We start from the raw sequence: 21,292 nt of genomic DNA, 5'->3' as shown, positions 1-21,292 counted from the left end.
TTGTTATCTTTACATTATAAAGCACCTCTACCAAGGTTGGGGGAGATGGGAAAGCAGTCTCTCTCATCTCACAACCGTTTTTTGGGCAGAAACCAAAGATACACACTATGTTACTAGTAGTAGCAGCAGTAGTTCAACTATGGAGAGTTAGACAAGTGGAAAATATGTGGGAAATGACAGAGGTGACTCATGAATCCTCTTGCTTTACATGGGACAGAGCTGGGAATGAATACATTGTCCAGCACGGCTAGCAAACCTGCAGTCCTGCTTCATCCCACAGCTGAAAGTTCAGTTTACTCAATGGCCTAAATACCAGCACAACCACACGGTCACTGTGTGATGAAGCCACAGTACAGGATGCACATCTGAGCTGCCTGCAAGGGGCAGCCAGGTGCACATGCACAGGTGGCCACCCCTGCTCCCATTAAAAGTGAGATGCAAGGCTTCAGATTTCTTAAGGAGATGACTAAGACTTGGGGCAAATTAAGCAGCGGGAGAGAGAAAGCAGGAAGTATATAAGCTGGTCTCCACAGATCTCTGTACTCTCATGATATAATCAGTATCACTGATACCTCTTACAAGCAAAAAATATATAGACATGTACATAGATGGAATGGAAGGTAGGAGATGGAGTATGGTAACAAGAAAAAGTGTACAAGAAAGACTGAGAAAAGCGCAGAAAGACGACAGTTGCTTTTCTCCTCTTCATTTGTTAATGTGGTATCTGCTACCAATTTAACCATAAAGATGATTAAATTCTTAGCTCTCCATTTTCTTTCAAACTTGATTGGAAATAAATGCACACAGAGTGCAGTGAACTAAGTAACTGCTAGTTCCTTTGTGCAATCTAATAAAGGTCATTATTACCTGCAAACTACTATACCCAGTGACTTAGTCTCCACTTTCTAACTGGCCTGCCTTTTCTCCAAGGCTATCTGGAAAATCAAATAGTCATATTTTAAAATAAACTGAAAAGAAGTGAAACATACAGTTCAGAAATATTAGTTCTATTGCATGCAAGTAAAAAGAGCTGCCATTTCAATTCACAAAACAAATCTAGACGACATAGTAAACAGCCTGTTTTTATTTTAACCTGGTACTAGTGAAGTGTTTTTAATGCTCCTCCAAAATTTAGGAGTAGAAGACAGGCCACAAACTTCCCATACATTATATAGTAAGAGGCTTTGAAAATTGTTACCTAAAGTTGCGGCCTCCTTAAGCAGCCTTTGGTCATTATTACCAAATTTTAGCAACAAGAGCCTTACATATTAGCTTACCTTTGAAATATAAGTAAGTTTAATGATTCCAACAGGTGGAGATCCAGAGGGAAGATTCTAAAACAAATCATATTACAAAGTGAAACTAGGTTATCCTCAGTATCAACGTGCATGTGTCAAAAACAAGTCAACTCCACAAACAGAAAGAAAATCCTACATGCTTTTATAGACAATACACAATGTATGCTTGTAACAGGATCTAAACTACTTGTTTATTAGACGCACATCTGTTAATCAATTAAAACAAGACAGACTTCCAGAAACAATACCAATAGTAATTGTTTCAGAGGTTTATGTATTTTACTAGAGGAAGACTGATTCTTCCAGGTCTGCATCCAGGAAATCTGGAAAGAATACTTTTTCCTTAACAGATGTTGGCTTCTTAGGTATTTTGGCCAGGGCAGACAGAAAGGACAAGAAGTGACATTCATCCATTGGTCAGATACTTCTAAGGCTTATTTTCCAAAACTTATTGAAAAAAATCATAGCCTTATAATTTTATAATTTAACAGCAAAGTTACTGCAGGAAAAGACCATGACTTTCTAAAGTTGCAGTTAAGCCTAAATATCCTTACAATCCAAACAGGAGCTATCTGTTGTTTTTACATCTATGTGTAGCATACAAGTCTGCTAACATTTGCATTACTATTGATAATCAGCTAGAAATACAACAACTTTGTAACTGTATACTATATAACACCATAAAACATGGTCAACTTTTTATGAACTGCTGCAGATGGAGTGGTCCTCATAATCTTACTCCTTTAAACAGAGCATTGTTTTCCATGCACTTTTTTCCACTACAACTTTTCCTTTCAAAGTGGCCCTTCAAGTTATAGCATCATTCTTTCTTCTCCTACATACCTCATAGTTAGATAATTAAGTCTATACTTAAAAACAAATCTTAATCATGACAAATATCCTAAGCTATGCCCATATAAATTACAACAACTTCTGAGCTCTGACTACACAATACTCTTGAAGCTTGCTATTCATCTAGGAGACAAACTAAGTAACATTTGTCTCTATATTTCTCCTTCAGAGGAGAAAGTAGGAAACAGTGCTTTCTTCTTCTTCCCACAGCAGACCTTCCTGGAGACCACAAGGATGAGTGATACTGCATCTGGTTGCTGATCCTTTCCTCAGCTAAAGTGCTCTTTGTTTTGTTGCTCTCTCCTCTTCCTCCCCACCCCCAAGTCTTCAGTAACCTTTTCAACCTCTCTTCCAACATAAAAAAATTAAGCTTACATGACAATCTTCATATTCTGTACAGTCTTATGACTTCTACATTGCAAAGAGGAACCTAATTCTGTCCAGTGTCGGAAAGAAAGACAATTGGTTTATATTCCATTCATATTTGCTAAAGGCTGGTGACACTTAACTTGAAAAGAAAGTCTTCCTATTCTGTCCAAATAAATAAATTTAAGCTTCAGTGTATTAGAATGATTTTGATCTCAGCGTACACCAGTTTTTAATCCCTATTTTAGGGTAAGACTTACGCATGGTTAATGGTGGACTTAAAAACATCATTCCTTTGAACATCTGAACTTATTTTCACAGGCACAAATACAGCACATCTATCCATGACAAAGAACACAATGAGGTTCTGCAGCAGAAGGGCAACACCCCATGGACTCAACCTATATCAAAAGTTGCATCATTCCAAGGACTAAGTGTGGCCTCCACACAGGGGCTCTATAGAGCTCTGTAGTTCTTCAAAAATACACAGTGGAAGAAAAAAGAAAAACAGGCTTCAACTCTCCATCCTTTGCAAGGCACCCTTTCATTTGTGCATGAACTAACATTAATGAAAAATAAAATAAAAAAGCCCTGAAATAAAAACTCTAAAACTGAAAATTGTGAACAGAGTACCACTAGCCTTAAAACTTCTGAAGAACTGCGATTTTTACGTTTCAAGCTTTCTGCCCACATGGTCTGGGACATATCACAAGAAGAAAGGAAAAGGAATACTTTCTTCACTCACTGAGATCACACATTTGAAATCTCTTATTTTCAGAAACTGTTTCTTTTTTCTCCCAGTAGGAACTTCTGAATGCTTTAGTCATAAGTCATATTCATTGATCTACACAACATTTTGTAATTTTTATTTGTTCCTTTGAAAGGTAGATTTCTACTGCATTTTAAATCTAGTTTTCCTGGCATACTAGTATATGAATATTCTTCTGGCATATAGCAGTCAGGTGACCTAGGTCCTATGCTTTCACTGTCACAGTATCCACACCTTAAGCAATTATTTATTTTCCCCTGAACTAGAAAACATATTGATTCTGTGTATTTTGTAAAAGTAACTTGGATATAAGGATGCTCTCCAGCATGATGGATATAAGCTTTCCTCATTCACATACCATTCAGGCTGTACTAAAATTGCAAGCATCATTAGAATTGCTTTTCGATGACTGATTCTGTTGAAGTAAAGTAACATGAACCAATCAACTGACCCAAGCAACGTAAAGGAAACTACGTACTTCCACATAAGCTTAAAAGCTGAATTAACAGATCTGCGTAGTGAAACTAGCATGTGATTCAGGCTCATCTGGTTATATACGACATAGTACTACCTAGTATTTGCAAGAACCTGCAACACAGGTTCAAGGTACTAAACGGAAAACAAAATAAATATGGCACTAACTAATCACTGATTTACATATGGTATTGTATTTAAACTCTCATCTGACCCCCAGCTCTCTTCTGTCAATACTTGGGTTTGTATACTGGCAATTTATTGATGCCAGAGAGTTGTTTTTAAATGTTTTACTACTAACTGCAACTGGCAAAGTATTAAGCAGAAATATAAATTATATTTTTTCTGTAAAGGACTGCACATATTAGTAAACAAAAGACAATGATTTACAGGGATTTCACTTATGTAACCATAAGATTTTTCTCAAAGCTTCCTGATCCATAAAACTAATATGAAAGCCCGTTTCCAGGTATTTAACAGATTTACTTAGGAAAAAAGTTGAAGTTGTTAGAAGCCAAATAACTATCACCAAGAACATCTCACCTGTGGGTTATCCATGTACCACACCAGACTATCTTCTCGTGTGTCCAGAATGAAGTACCGCCGCAGGAACTTCCCACTATTCTCATTTTCTTCAATATCTAGGAAACCACAAATGCGATTCTGACGATCCACATAAGGCATTTCTGACCCTGAACATTACACTGCAAAGCAAAAAGCATGAAAGTTAACCAAAATTTCCTGCTACTGGTTTTAAGACTGTTCTATACCTATATGCTACATTTTCAGCAGTTTCAACTAGCAGCTTAAAAAAAGCTACTGCAGAAGAGTAAATGAAGCTCAATGTTTCCCCCATCACCACTAAATTTTTAGATACTTTAGAATTATTTCTTTGAAACATATTTAGGATATCTAATACCCTAAATGCAATGATAAAAGCAGTAAGTATTCGTAGAAAACCAAGACTATTAGTTTTAACAAGATCAGCAGAGAATAACTAAAGATTCTCTTTCACAACTCGCACAAAATCTAGATAACGCTCGGCTTACACGTCTTATTTTGAACATTGCCTTTCATGGTCAAGAAAGGATCTCTGTCAGCAGCTCTGTCTGACATGATTTTTCATATTTTGCTTAAGCAAATTCAAGAGAAAGGCTTTCAGAAACAGTGTTTACATGAATTCTTCCATGAAAAGAACGTCGAGTCTAACAATGGTAAAACCACACTTTTTTTCATCCTTATACATTAAATAGTAAAGATAAAATTGTACGTGCAGCAAGTGACGACTCTGGATGCACTTGTTAGTCCAAAATCGAAATCTTTAATGTTGATGCGTACTACTAAGCTTTTTAAGAAAACTGTGCTGCTGACCACCTGGTTCCCATATCGCCCACTTCACCTTTTCCAGATCCATTTTACTGCTGGTTATTACATTATTTTTTGCTTCCTTTTATCTTAAGGGACAGATATTTTACCTTAAAAGCCAGCTTTCTAAGACCAAAAGTAGATTTCCACATTAATTTAAAAATGCCAATAAACCAACATTTAAAGTGATAAAAAGCAGGCTGATGCCAATCTTTACAGGAACAGGACAAACAATTCAGTCTTCTTTACATTTTGTTACAAAATTCAGGAACAGTACATACCTAAAAATATTCTTAACATCAGACATAGAAGGTTTAAGCACTTCAGACTCTCTTATCGTAAGTTTCCAGCTTTCATTATTGAAATTTTGCCTGCCTTTACTCTTTTATTACTTAATGATATCTGATGTAAATATAGGTTTTTTTTAATATATATATTTATATTTTTATATATATATATATATATATAAAAATAGACAAATACCTGATGACTAGCTGTATCTCCATATCAAAGCAACATCACAAAACATGATATACTGCTAAATACATTTAAAAGTGTTTATTTGGGGGGAGTGGGAGACCAGAAATACATATAGGTATATACACGTATATGCCTATACAGATATAGGCATATATCTGCAACCACCTGTTCTTTTTTAATTGCTAATTCCTAAAGACTACTGTTCCAATCTAGCTTCAACCACTTTGAGAAACAGTTTTTTGTTGATTAGTATCATTCCAACACCATACTAGAAAAAATTCTAGCAACCAATTTTGAGTCAATTAATTCAGCCTGCAATTATTAACCTTTTTGGTGCCCAACACCAATTAATTTACTGATGCTGATTTAAGTCTCTGGTATCCCGAGTCCAGTATCAGGGTCACATCTAATAAATTTAATTCTGCAATAATTATTTACAGAAAGCTGAAGAGGCTGCAATATCATACTGATGAGAGACTTACAAAAACTCAGGTCTTTTTATAAAGAGTTAAAATGCATATAAATTTAGAATTTAATGCATATATAGTTTTTAATTTAAAAAATTATATTCATTGAATAAAGGTAACACACTTTTGTTTGAGATACAAGATTTTCCATGTACCTGAAAGGACACTGAATGGGTATAAGCTGTCCATTAAACAGGTGACCAATCTGTTCTTTTCAGCCACAGAAGGCAAAGGAGCCTGCATATTTAAGGTATGCAATGGTGGTTTAGAACTCTGAAGGCATAGGTTTGATCTTCAATAAAGTAACCAAATTTATTAAGGTAATCTAAATTTTCTTACTGTCTTCCTCAACTTAATTATCACAAGTCTGAGAAATTATAACTGAGTTATGGTTATAAGTAACAGCAAAAACACACACTTGAGCATTCCTAAGACAACGTCATAACTGTTACTAACATTCATTAGTAATTCACGCTCTGATTCATGGGATCACTTTACACTATAGTAACATCTCTAAACACACGTGTAGCTAGGAGCAAGCTTAAGGATGTTTGTTCCCTAAATTATACTTCTAAACTGGCAGAACTTGGCATCACACATACTTTTAATTTAGTTAAACGAAAAATATAAACACTGTCGTTCACCAGTATTGTCCTAAATTGTCCCATGTGGTCCCTCAACAAAATATACAGCACATCCTGGATACAACTGCAGCTTAACTTTAAAAGTATATGAAGCCTAGAAAAATCCTGTGCCTATAAAAAGCAAATATTGGGGGTTGGTTTCCTGTTTAAGCAGGCTTAAGCTGAATTCTCTGAAGATGTGAAGAAAGTGAAACAAGGAAAACTTGTTTCTGAACAAAATAAAAGCCCATTAAGAATCACTGAATAAAACCAATAAAATTTTTCAAAGTACTTTTCCCTATAGGAGCACCTATTAAAAAAAAAAAAAAAAAACAAAAAAAAAAAAAACAAAACAACCACAAACACACCACATAACACTCCATTTTGAGCATATAACTCCACTGAAGTCAAGCTACTCTGGTGCTTTAATTTTTTCAGGGCAAAATCCCAAAATGTCAAAGCCCTCTCTTGTTTGACAGACCAATTTTCGCAGAAAAAAAAATCCATATAGATATTCTATTTCAAAGTACTATCAGCTAATTTTTAGCCCGTAAAATATTATTTTCAGTTCCTTTTTCCTTTGAGGAAAATACAGGATGAACTAGAGGCTAAGAAAAGTTTTAACTCATTTTTTTCTCCAGATTAGTTCAAAATTCCTCATAGAATTACTAAGATCTACTAGCGATGCTCTTTAAAGAAAAAAAATTCAAACATTACAAAATTAAAATCAAATGTGAAAGCATGCAATCGTTTCAGTTTTGAAAAACTGCTTTCATCATATTACACTTTAGCAAGAATCCACTGTAAATTATTACCAATTCTATTCAGCTTTCATTAACAAATCATAATTTAGTGATGCACATTAGATCAATTTTTGATTTTCTTCCAGTTGCTAAAGAAACTCAACACATATGACAAAACCACCACTATGACACCCCTCCTGGCAACTCCAGTCAGACCAAAAAAGCAACAGAATTATTAGCCTGTTACTTATAAGATTTTTGTTGAAAGACTTACAAGACTTCAGTGTTAATCCCCCAGTTAATGAGGAAATTTGGCTGGAAGACCACCAATCTAACTATTCACTGGAATTTTATCTTAAAGTGTTTTTCAGAATATGGATGCTATTTTATATAGATATACTTCAATGCTCATGAAAATATTATTTCAGGGGATTCCAATACAAAAATGTCCAAGTCTGAAACATGTTCTACAGCACTTAATTACTCACCTACTTAGTTATTTCACTGCAGCAGAAACTAAAACCACAGAGCAATGTAAGAAATCCTTTGCCCACTTTTAGAGTCTCATACTAAAAAAGATGAGTTCTTAGAAAGGAAAAGCTGTGCTTCCTCCCAGATCTTCCCTAATTCATCAGTTCCAGCAAAAGAATAGAGACAAAAGGTATCAAATCTAGAACCGATTACATACACTTCATTTCATTTTGCCTCCCCCCACCTCAGTGTGGAGGGAAGAGACAGGTGTCAATGATACAGTGCTGTTTCAGAAAAAGGTCTCCATAACACATTCCTTCTTGGTTCTTGTCATAGTCAATCAGAAGCTAAAATATTTTTGAAATCCCATTTTGTAGTGTCTATCAACATTCACACAGAAGAATTCAAAAAACTTTTACCTCCTTCAAATTCCTTCTCTGAGGTTGTGTTATAATCCAAACAGGACACATCACTTACTTTAAAAATTTTACATCCCGATCTTTCCAGTGGCAATGTAGTAATTTAAGTAGGAACATACCTCAGCCCAGCTTCTCTCATCTTTCCCCTCACCACTGTTTTTCCCGGAGGGTATACCATATATTAACATGCCTCCACGCTTAGGGATCACCTCACAAACAGAAGGCTGGCCTCCTGGACATCCCTATAAACAAACAGCACAGACCACCTTTGCCCAGTTTATAACTGCAAATGCATGATTCTGCAACTAGAACCTGAAAAGGCACACAAGCATCCAGTTTCACCTCTTACAACACAGACTGTTTCAAGTCTCCTACGTTAACTTCTATTTTTAGTTTCACACCAGCATCTGCTCTTGAGCTCACCTCCGTTCCTCCCTTACAGTTTCATTGCTTCCTCCATATCTTCAAGTACAAAGTCTATGCAAGAGTATTAAAGTAGCACACAGTGCTAACAGTTCTATAGTCCAATCTCTCCTTTGAGAGCTAATACTTAATTTTACACAAAGCAGGCAGAGACCACTGATCCGCTGCAGAGGCCTGTTAAGAGTCAGTGGAACTTCATATAAATAAAAAGATCGTGCAGTTCCTGGGTCCAGAACAGACTTTGAACTTTCTATATGAAAGCTTAACTAAGAAAAACCGAGACAGTCACTGCTACTTAATGCCTTTTAGTTTTCTTTTACATGCATTTTCCTCAAAAATCTGTGTATATTTATTACTGGTTTCATTTTTGTAACCTAGGCTGGCACTTGTACTTCCTGCTCTGTTTGATTATAAATATTGTGAACTTTGGACTTATCTCAAGAATAGACTTTTTTTGAATTACCTAAGATGATTAAGAAACATACATTACTACCTACTCACTCACCTCTGAAACGATGAACATAAAGCTACATTCAATAAATATAAAATAACGTTATGAGTCATGCCCACCCACTCTCCCCTCTTCCCCTTCAGGCTCTGCTATTTAAACCAGCTCACCCACTACACAGCGAAGGCAAGTAGTATCCCCCAGCAATCTCCTCCGCTCCTTCCTGCGGCTCCAGGGACAGTTTAATTGTTAAGTACTCTCGGCTTTTGCCTATGCAATTACTGTCAGCTTCCTGCTGTAAATCAGCAACTCTCCAGTTGCTTCTCTCTTTTACTGTAGGCTCCATTTACTGACTCCCAAGAGTAAGAGATGAGTCAAGACTGCCCTGCTTGTACCTTGAAAAACACAGCAACGAAGGCCTTCTTCCTTACATGCTTCCAGGACAAAACAGATGGGGGCGGGGGGGGGGGGGCGGAGGGGGAGGGGGGACTGATGCAAGCAGCTCACAAAACCCTCTGAAAATAAGCCATGTAAATCTTCTGAGATGTTTACAAGTTTCTTCATTTTCAACCCCTTGAAAACTTCCCAGTAGAGAGGCAGAACACTGTATACATAATTTAAGTCCAGAGACAACAGCCTTGCTCATTTTTCACAGGTCTCTCAGATCCACCAGGTCCTCACAAGTGCCCAGGAGAAGGCAGAAAAACACTAATCCAGGAGCTGGAGAGAGAGCCTGGACACAATTCAGATGATGCTTGAAGGTATTTTGGGATTGACTATTTTAAAATAGCATGCTGAGCATTTCCCAGTCACCCTTCATGGTTTAATTTCTGGTCTACAGGACACCATGGATATTGTAAGTGTCCATTAAACAGAAGACCTAACTTTGCTTGATGCATATGCAAGCTTCCTCTTAACATTTTAACTGTATCTACAGATGAGAACTAGAAACCCCCAGAAAACACTGACCACTAAAATTAAACTCCTTCTCCAAAGTGGTCAAGAATAAGGAAAAAATAACTATAAAATGCCACTATTCATCTGGGAAAGAATTCCTAAGTATAAAAAACTACTCTTCAAAATAAAAATAATAATAATAATAATAATAAAGCCCTGTAAGTATCAATAGTACTGACCTCTCTTATCCCTGTTCAAGGTGGCTAGGAGGCATGTCAAACAATACACCCTTTCCCAACATCTAATCCAACTCCAAACCAAACCAAGCCACAGTAGAGAAGCATCATTCGTACTGATGAATCATCTAACAATTACAGTGGTCTACACTCAAGTCTTACTCAGTCTTCATTCTGTCTTCAAAACACATCTGATCTGTTATGTTTTCCAGGAAGAATTTTCAAAAACAGGATAGCCAGCTATTCCTCTCTTTTCCACTATACCTCAATGAGTCAAATTTCTATCATTTTATCCCATATAATCTATCTCTTAAAACCTAGAGTATTAATCATGGCCACTTTTAACACCCACATATAACCAACAGTTATTATAAAACATTTTAAAACAGGAAATACAACCAAAGTATACAGTGTGATACACCTTCTTTCAGTACAAATTGAATTCAGCAAAATCTCTAACTGCCCTGAGGCCCCAGGTATAACAATATACCAGTGAAAAAGAGTTGACTCAAACTGAAGCAAGAAACAACCGAGATGAAACTAAGTATGAAAAAGATGCATGCAGTTAATTAACACAGACCATCTCCCTACTTCCTGCTACTCTTGTAGTTGAGCTAGCCCAGAAATCAATAGAGTAAGACAAAAAAAGTCAAAAGACAATGGAAGAATAGGATCACAAACTTTTTTTTTTTTTAAAATACAGAAGTCAGTGGTACAGTTTTCCCCACTCCGTATTAAGTCTAGGCAACACCAAATGACTAAAAATGAGATATAACCAAAGAGAAAGCACAAGTGCAACTGTTAAAAGAAAAAGAAAAGATAGTTATACTAACTCACTTGGACTTAAGTTATTTTAAAATGAGTTTTTAAAAGCTTGTTCATTTAAATTTACAGACCAGTGAAAGTGTTTAATAACGCAGGTTTGGATTTGATTTTTTATTATTCCAAGTATTTTTAATGTTATTATGGGACTTTTCAAAATTTTAAATAAATGCTATATGTAACACCCCAAATATGCCAAATTAGGTACTTCTAAACATCAATGGAAACAGTAGTACCTTAAAATTAAGCAGGAAATACACATATATTATTTTGTTGCTTATTAGTCAAACAAAACCTTTTTCATTTCAAAATGAAGTATTGTTATCAACAAAATATTACTTAAACATGTAATTACTAGTAACTGTTTCATTTAGACCAACCACTTTGAGAATTCCAATTACATACACCACTAGCGATTTCAAATTCAACCAAAACTTATATTCAAATATAAAACGGCAAGATTCTCAAAAGCATCCCAATGACTTTGAAGGACCAAACCTATTTCCATCAAACTGCAAATCCTGATGGAGCTTATCTGACCCAAGGAAGTTCAACATGCAAAAAGGGTTATGCTGATTAAAAATACAGTAAAAAGTTTGCCAGGCATTTTTGACCTAGTGTTGCCCATTTCCAGTCATACAGCAAATCCTGGACACAAAGTCACCAGCACAAATAAATATACACCTTTTTCCTATGCAATGTGCAAAAATCAGAAGGCCTACTAGTTAGGAAACTTACGAGTCGAAAAGATCCTCAGAGCTTACTCTCACATTGTTAAAACATAGCAGCATGTATATATATATATATTTATTAGCAGCACAGCATATTACAAGCCATCTGAACACAAGATTAAGACATTTAAAAATTTTCTTTACAGTGACCTCAGCATACGGCATATTTTAAATGCTTGTAACCAACTGCAGATTTTAAATGCTTGTAACCAACTGCAGATCTTAACTAGAACAGTATAAATAACTGATTTTTCAGTTCATTTGAAGTATCAAATAATGAAAAGAAGTCTCATAAAAATACATTGTTTGATCTTCTTCCTTACCTTCTGTATGTGCAATGACACAAACACTACGTTTACTGCACAGTAATTATTCTGTACAAAGATGATTTTTCTCAAAGAGTGAATTACCATACATATGGAGAATAACAGTACTCCACCTACAGAGTACTCCCAATACTATCAGGAAACCATCAGGCTCTCAGGACTTAACAGGATTGATGTCTGATCCATGCACAGCAAGACACAAACACTCGAGAAGAATCAGAAGTCCTGTGTATGTGTAACAACATGCCTGGAAATGCTGAACTACCATGAATGTGCAACAGGCCAATTTTCAACATACTATACTGCAGCCTTCCCCCAAGAAGGGAACAAACAGATCAACCAAACAAATCCTTTCCATCCACCCAAAAATCAAGGCACCAATATCTCAGTATAACTAACTTCTTTTTTATACTGTATTTAACATGTAAAGTGAACTTGATTTAAAACAAACAAACACACTCTGGAGGAAAAGAAGGTATAACCAAAGCTTGAAGTCATTACTAAGCAGAAACATTTCTGAAGCAATAGAACATCCTTAAAGCATTCCCCACTTTGCACCACTGGCGCACGCACACAGGCACAGATGCTAGTAGCTATGAAAAATAATTTGCCAAATGAATTGTTAGTACAGCATAAGTTTCCATTTGTTATTATAAACCTCCTTAGAGAGTTAACCAATATATTTAACAACATCCTTTGAAGTGCAGTTTTAAGAGGACTGCTCACTCTTGTAACAAACTTGACATGTAACTGTTCTAGTGCTTAAAAGCGGAACACTTAATTAAGTCACTAGTCTGAACAAGTTTGAACAAGACATATTTTCTTGGACATGGGATGTAAATGTATAGGGGACCAAAGCAACCATGGAGAGCACACACATCAAAATAATTACATATTAAACAGGTAAGTTTATCACATATATCTTGTTCAATATAGAAAGACTGTTCCTGGGGGCGCAGACTCTCAACAATGGAAACTCTTGTTTGCAAAGCTTTCTAGTCTATACTTTCAGTTTATAGCAATGGCAATACCATCTTGCATTTCCAACAGAAGGATTCTTAACCCCAAATACTTCTAGCTATATAAAGTAACTGCAATCACTTCTAAGCAGTGTCTTCAAATTCTTTTTCTTTTTCCCCTCAGGGGGTGGGGGAAGTTGATTTTTCCTTATACTCTTTCAAATGAAAGGTCAATAAATCTGATTGAGTTTAAGAGATTTTGACAATCGTTCCAATAGAACCAACAAACAAAATTGAGAGCTAAAAGATTCAGATGTAATGCTTAGCTCAAATTGAAAACAAAGAGAAGAACAGGAACAAACACAGCTTTTCTATTGTTCCTTGTGTGACAGGATCTTAATACAAAGAAAAGTTCTGCCTGGGTTAAGTTCTTTTTTTAAAAAAAAAATTCTAATACTTTTTTTTTAAAAAAAAGTAAACAGTGCAGTACTCCTTAAAATTTTAAACAATTTTTCTCTTTCTTTCAACTGATTCAAGATGTTCTCAGTCAAAACTCTTAGGTGCTTTTTCTGACTATTCCCTCAGCATGGAATTTACCTTAGCTCTTAACTTGTGCAGTCACTTCAACCTCTCCCTCATAACATGAGGTAACTATACGCTGCACCTTACCACTATATCTGAACACATCAAAATCTGACTGACTTATCCTTGTAACAGTTCTGTGATGCAGAAAGCTACTATTATTCTGCAGTTTCAGTACGGGAACGGAGGGACAGAGAAGCAACTTGTCCCAGGCCACACAGGCAGCTTTTGGCAAGGCAGTGAGCTGAACCTGTTTCCCAAGTCCCAGAGTAGCAACCTCACCACTGAACCACCTTTCTTCTACATAAAATACCTGAAACAATTCAGATTTTCAAGGCAAAGGCATATGTTCAAACCTGAAAACTGTTTAAACTGATGAATGCCACAAACGTCTACCAGACCTACAACTCCCTCCTCATGCAGATAACATCTGTTAAAAGTACGTGGCTCATATAGTTCTGCACCAGAAAGTTTAATAAGTTCCTTATCCAAGATTAAAGAAACACCTACACATTCTAGATGTTTCTGCAAGTCCCTGGAGGGAGAAAACACTGCTTAGCATCGAGACAATAAACCAAGCTTCCTTCCTTTATAGTAACAAAATCCTATTGCTTTACCTAGCACTAACAGGAAGGTGTTATTTATAAAATTGCCAATATACAAATACGTATCCAAACATTTCACAAAGTAATGCTACAGCATGTAACAAGAAGACCTTAGACTTACAAAAAATTACAAATAGATTTTTAAAACCCTAACTTCAAAGAATTTCCTACTCTTATACTGATCTCTGAAATAGTTCACCCATCTCTCATTCCAATTTATTTCAGTCATTTTACCCATGAAAGCATAACTTGAACAATTAATACTTGTTTCTCCGATCTCTCTAGCAGAGTTTTTTAAAAAGTAAACTACATTTCTATATATCTGATAAATTCACCAGAATTGATATTCATGTTCCTAATATAATTTTATAAAGCACTGAGAGCAACATTTTCAGACAAAAAACAACGAAAAAAAAAGAAAGAGCAAGGGTACTGACTGTTGTATTTCTTGCATAATTTGCTTCCTAGTGACATCTATTTCCTCCACTTTGTAAAATATTTTTATGCTAAAGCCAGTTACCCAAATTCCCATATTGTGGCACTAAAGATCCATAAGTTATTATCCTCTATTTTCATGCAATTATACAACTGCATGAAGATTTATTTGGCTCCAAGCACCAGTGAATATTTCCTAAGAACATTTTCCAAGAACATCGTTCTTAATTACCAAGAAGAAAACATTTTGCAAAAAAGACACATGCTCTTGCTTCACAAGCTGCTGTTAAGTCAAACACTGACATACAGCTGGCTATGGGAAAGTGCACACCTCCACATGCTAGGAAACTTCTCAGCTTTATGACGCACTCACCCCAGTGCTTCTGTTTTGCTGCATTTGGAAGAAACTACATTTACTATGATAGCTGTCAGTTCCAATAACCAAGGACATTTAGTAATAGAGACACTGATGGAATTCTAAAACTACTAAAATAGATTAAGAATTTTAAAGGCCTGGCAGTTTGGGCTATGTCCAACACTCCTCTGGACACTGTATTGTAACTGCATATCTGTTCACATTTCAGTAATGTCCTGAAGCTCTAACTTGTTACAGTCAATAAAAACTGACTTTTGCACTTCCTTTCCTTTACACTAACATTCTGACATACAGTCAGCCTTTATTACTCCTGCTGATTAGCCTCCTTGCCTTTTGAAATAAGTCACAACCACTAGGAAAAAACAAAGCTTTTCCTTGCATTCAGGTATTTTCCTAATATACGCTCCTTCCCTATTCCCAGGTCTCTTTCTGCCTACTCTCTCTCAGTTCCTGCTCCTTGGAAAGAACAAACACAAGGAGAGATGAGAAGGAAGAGGAAAAAGCATTAAGATGCTTATGATTTTCTTCATATACTGATTCTTTCCCCAATTACAGTTCTTCTCCCAATTACTTTTTTTTTTTAGAAAGAAAAGACTCTAAATAAAAGAAGCCATCTACAGACTTTTTTCCTAATGCTTTAATTTATACAAAAGCATCTACTCCTCTGAAACATTTAAACACTGCAATATACCTGTCAGTCACCTACCCCATATCATTTTCTTCCACTTTTAAAATACGTAACTATAGGATGGAATACTAACCATGGTTATATAATAAATTGTAAAGATGAAGAATATTCTTAAACTATTTTTAATCAGGAATTAACATTTCTATGCTAACAAAGTAAAATAACAGTCTTTAACTGCAAGCAGAATACTAGAGATTCACAAAAAGTTTTACATTTTATGCAAAGCTGTCTTCAGCAGTCCAGTACTTGCTGATATCATGCTGAGTATTAAACCAATTATGTAACACAATGAATAGTACCATCTATTGAATTATCACTCTCTGCAGCACCAATGCTTATTTATCCCTGAATTACAAGGCTCCCCTCCAAATATCAATCAGGCTAAGAGAGGCATTTATCAAGGGAGATTTCGGTCTGCTTTCGACCCATCTAAAGTGTTAACCTTTTAACACTTATTGGTATAACAAGTAAGAAAAATAAGGACTTCTATACTTCATTATTTTATAGACTTGACAGAATTTTACATACTGTTACTTGTGCAAACCTATCAACAAGAAAAGAAATGTCTAGAAATAGGAAATCAGACTTAGTGAAAAGCTATAAGCTACACAGACTTAAAAGGCAAATGCACTGTTCAAAACCCACTGTTAAGACTTACTGGATTGCAGTGGGTGTCTCGTGAATTTATCCAGCATGGAGCTTCATGAGAACAAGTGATATACCTAAAGAAAGAATTCTTCCTATATCTAATGGGATTTATAGTAAGACATTTTCAAGGACTATGGAATTCATTTAAAAGTTGTACCTGCAACTCAGTTTTGAAATAAACTGATGTAAGACTTCATTATTTCCACAATAATTTTCAGAACTCAGGTATAAAAGAAAAAAAAAGACCAGCCTTAGAACTGCAGTACAGTAGTTCATTAAAACAGGCAGAAAAATTAACTGATCGTACAGCAACCAGCTGAAGTTGCCAGGCACAGCTCCCTCTCAGTAAAGATTGTGTTTGCGTTGCTTCATAGTGAAAATAGCTTAAGTGTATAAAACGGAAGTGAATAAAGCAAAAAAAAACAAACCCCAAAACAACAAAAACCACCAAAAACTCTGCTGGATTCAACAATTCAACCATGCAAAGTTACTCCTGCCATCTCATAGGCTTAAACTGTGTGATCAAATATGGCTCCATCTTCCAGTTTAACATACGCAATTTGTAGGCCAAAAAAAGCAGATGCATCTCCGATTACTATATGCAGAGGAACCTCACAATCTCTTTCAAAGTACTGTGCTTCTGGAAGAAGGTGAACCATGAAGAAATCTGTATCTTAAGAAGCTAAGAAAATTACTCTCTCAACTTTACTCTCAGATAAGCAACAGCCTTATCTCCATAATGCTCAGCCTAACAAATTAATAACTAAACTTCTTCCCACTTAGAGATAAACTGTTCTACCGATTTCACTAGTGTGGTAATCAGTGAAAATTAGGCATAAAATTTTTTAAGAAACAGAGGCCTCAAAAATAGCAGCCTCTTCCCCAAAGAGAAAATGTTGTCCTCTTAATGTTACTAGGCAAACATTTTATGCAGTAATATAATGCCTTCTATAAAGGTTTTACGTTAATTACACCTGTGGGAACTGCAGAGTACATACAGTATTTAAGTCTGTCTGATAAGCTAATAATCTATCAAATGCATGTTTGGAATTTCACACGTGCTAAAAACTGTACATATGACAAAATTAGTTACAGCTTAACATTCATTTATTGTCAAGTTATCCACTTATAGACATGTTGCTTCATTAAATAAGCAGCCCAGGCTACAACCAAGCTGGAAAAGCAACTCGGAAGTGCAGATCTGTATTGCAAGCACATTAGAGAACAGCTTTCTAAAGCAGGCCCTCCTCAGAACCAGTGTCTTCTAAAGAGAAAATCAAACTAGCCACTCGGAGCTCGCCGTCACAGCCACGAGCAGCTCTCCCTCCCCGAGCTGCAGCTCGGGCCTCCAGCACCCGGCGCGGGCAGGACAGGCAGCGGCACAGGCTGGCAGCCAGGGTGCTCCGGGAGCCCACACCCTCCCAGGCACCATCACTGCAGGGCTCTGCCCAGATAAGATCGCTCCTTCCCATCATGCTCAAACACCGAAGTTGAGAAGAAGAAGAAGAAGAAGAAAGAAAAAAAAAAAAGGTAATGAGGTCATCCTCTTACCGCTGGGGATGTGACAGAGCCCTGACTGCTCACCGGGGTAATTACACCGCAGCCTCCTATACACTCCCCCCGGAGGCGAAACCCCTTGGAGAGCCCCACACTCGGGCAGTGATTTCGGGAGAAAACGAGAAAAGGAAGGAAGGAGGAAAAAAAAAGAGAGAAGGGAGAGAAAAGGAGGCACGGAACGATTATGACACGGGGAGCCACACAAAGGCAGAGGCGTTGGAGGCAAAGGACAGTGCCTTGCTTGGTCAAACATCGAGGAAGACAGGAAGGAAAATAAACGAGGTACTTCCCCCGCCGGGCTGGACCGGACCGGACCGGACCGGGCGGGTCCGCCCCGCCGCCCCGTCCTCAGCGCCGCCGCCCCCGGCCCGGGCCGAGGCACTTACTGGAGTCCAGGGCAGGTCCGGGGAGCCCCCGCGAGGAGAGCCGGGCCGCGCGGCGACCGCCGCCTCCCGCCGCGCTCCCGGCCAGCGGCAGGGCAGGGCGCGGCGCGGCACTACGCAACGCGGCGCGGCGGGCGGCCCTGTCCCCCCCCTTCCCCTCTGAAGAAACTTTGCCGCCTCCCCCCACCACCGAGCGCGGCGACACCGCCGAAGCCCCCGCCTCGCTGCGCGCATGCGCTACAGCCCCGCCTCCCGGGCGGCACCATACGGCCCCCCAGCGGCCCCGCCGCAGGGCCTCCTGGGATATGTAGTGCGGCGGGGGCGGCCGCGGCGAGGCGCGGCCCTGCGGCGCAATGCATGGCGGGAGTTGTAGTCCCCGCGCGCGGGGCCGCGGGCGTTGCCCCGGCTGTGGGGCCGCCGGGCGCCCGTCCCCGCACAGAGGGTGCCGTGGCCCGGGCCTGCCGCCGCGCGAGCCGGTCCGCGCTGCATGCCAGAGCAGACGACATCCTGTGTAGGGATGGTGCAGGAGTGAGGCATCGACACTCAGATGTGGGACTGTTGGTGTTTCGTGCCATCTGGAGGATGTCCCTTTGGCCCCTGGTAAGGATCAGAAACATAGGCTGCCAGACGGAGTAAGGTACGGACATTTTCTGTCGTCTGCAATATCCCATCAGTTAAAGTTCATTCACTCGACTCTTTACTACTCCCACAAATCCAGTGTGACTTGCTTCTAGAGTAATTTTCAACATTTGGTACCCATTCCCTAAATCCAATCCTGTGAAAAGATACAGAATATTTATGTCTACTTAGGTATACACAATTAAAATCCTGGTGACGATTTCCTCATTAAATAAAATGGTGTCCTCCTGGGACAAAAAAGTCAGTGTTGCTGTCGCTGGAGTCAGATGACCATTCATGTGTGAACACCTCAGTCAGTACACCAATATAATAGCATGTAGTGCGCTAACAGAGTCAGTGCTGCTAATTGCAAGAGTTCAAAAACCAAACTCCCCAAATTCATGAGAGTAAAATAAGTGCTCAGGTACTCCTTGTACCTGAGATGGTAGTTACTGATCCTAAGCCTTTAAGAAAATATGTAATACAATCACACCTACTACAAAATCATTAGAGTTTGCAATATTGATAAACATTTTTCTTCTCTCCTGTGATTTAATGATAGCATTTATGTAGCCCTAGCACCTAGAAGGCTCAGCTAGATCAAATCCCTCTGCAAAAGGAACTGTCCAGATATTTAATAAATGATAATCAAGTTCAGTTTAAGAACTGGATTTTGTAATTTAGCAAACAGTAAGAGATTTAGTTTCCTGGATTTTTTTTTTCATGCTCTTCAGCTTAATTCATATAGAGACCTTGCTACAAGCTCTTTTGGAGTGTAGTTAGCAGCAACCAGTAGTTACACTACTTAGTACTGTAAATACATTTTTTTAGTTAAAGGGCAGTGAATACAATCCTCCATCCTCTAAATAAAGAGGTGAAGCACCTGTTTAAAATAATTATGGAGCACGCAGGGAGGTGATACACTACATATGTTTAGTTTTGTGGCCAGCAACACATATTGATTAGAATCACAAGAGAGATGTACATTCCTTTTACATGGCAGAAATCAGCAGTCACTGGATCCTGTGCTATAAATAATGTTGACACCATTCTGTGAGGGAGGAATTGAGGCAAGGAATATGCAAGACTTCAGCATCAGATGCAATGGTGTACAGGTTACTGACTTCCATGTGCTTTGGACCAGAGTCTGTAAGAGTCCAAGAGTTCATGGATCTAACATTTATGCTGTTTTCAGATTAATACACAAGCCGTACACAGGGTAAAGCATCAGCTATCAGAAATTACACAAATACTTGTTATAATGCTTGTAACAATTTTCTGTGGATTTTTTTGAACATGCAGTTAATTTGTATTGATTTTTGTATTAAATTTAATGGAGAGAGATCCAAAGAAAAGGAATGGACAACTTGGAGGTATGGAGCTATTCCTTTATGCTTGCCTTCTTACAGAAGGCTTATCAGTTCAGACAGCTTTTTGCAGCCGTCAGCTACTATGCTCACAGTGGCTTATAAAAATGTCCAGGAATGGTATTTAACCATTCTAATGGCAAACTATTTATGTTCTATGCACATAGTAAATTTGTACTAAAATATTTAGTGTTTTTCAAAATAGTAATAGAGAAAATCTTTTTCCTAGCTTAAAGCAGTGACATTTCTAAAAAATAGAATTTATTTGAACTCAATCCTTGAATGTAAATACCTCTTTGTTCCAAGCTGGCATTTAATAACTGTACTTTACAGTGAAACAAAAGCTGTAATGAGAGTACAACAATCAAAGTTGGAGTCAGCTATGAACAATGCTTTACAATTCCCATGGTAACTTTTTCCTATCAAATCCTTGATAAATCACACACTCTGCAGCTGTGTGAGCCAGAAGCTTTTCAATCTGTACTCCATTCACAATTATTCATACATTTTTGATGATTTTTACTTAACAGTGTTTTACTGGAGTTAATGTAAAACAATACACAGTAGCCAGCCTGATGCTGTCCCTCCCCCGCTTAGGACCTGATTTGACATTTCTGGTACTCATAGAACTATCATGATTGTGGTAGTTCATAAAAGGACTACAGGATGTGGCCTGCCATTGCATGTGCATGGAAAGGGCCTTTTGCAAAAATGATGCGAGGCTGTGCAATCAAAAGCTGTTTCATAACACACATGCAGAATGAAAACTGCATAGAAATCTACAGTTTGATATGTCTTAACTTGCAAGTACTTTCTCCAACCTCCCAAGGAAATTTTGAATAACAGAACATATTGTGATAATGA

General features: G+C 37.7%; 1 protein-coding gene across 3 annotated transcripts in view; it reads right to left on the bottom strand.

The window, feature by feature from the left end:
- PLEKHA1 (pleckstrin homology domain containing A1) overlaps positions 1 to 18,705 on the bottom strand; it is a 38,326-nt gene extending 19,621 nt beyond the window's left edge. For 2 of the 3 annotated variants that reach the window (XM_064514340.1, XM_064514341.1), the window contains exons 1-3: positions 18,447 to 18,705; positions 4,303 to 4,463; positions 1,278 to 1,334 (exon numbers count right to left, since the gene is read on the bottom strand). In XM_064514340.1, the coding sequence (XP_064370410.1) occupies positions 1,278 to 1,334; positions 4,303 to 4,443 (198 nt within the window). In that variant the 5' untranslated portion in view covers positions 4,444 to 4,463; positions 18,447 to 18,705. The remainder of the gene's footprint in view (positions 1 to 1,277; positions 1,335 to 4,302; positions 4,464 to 18,446) is intronic. The other variant, XM_064514339.1, reaches the window with a different exon arrangement.
- Between the last annotated feature and the right edge of the window lie 2,587 nt (positions 18,706 to 21,292).

The sequence above is a fragment of the Dromaius novaehollandiae genome, chromosome 6, assembly GCF_036370855.1.
Source record: "Dromaius novaehollandiae isolate bDroNov1 chromosome 6, bDroNov1.hap1, whole genome shotgun sequence".
Lineage (NCBI taxonomy): Eukaryota > Metazoa > Chordata > Aves > Casuariiformes > Dromaiidae > Dromaius > Dromaius novaehollandiae.
Note: the sequence above shows the minus strand (reverse complement) of the source record. Positions and strands in the feature narration are given on the sequence as shown.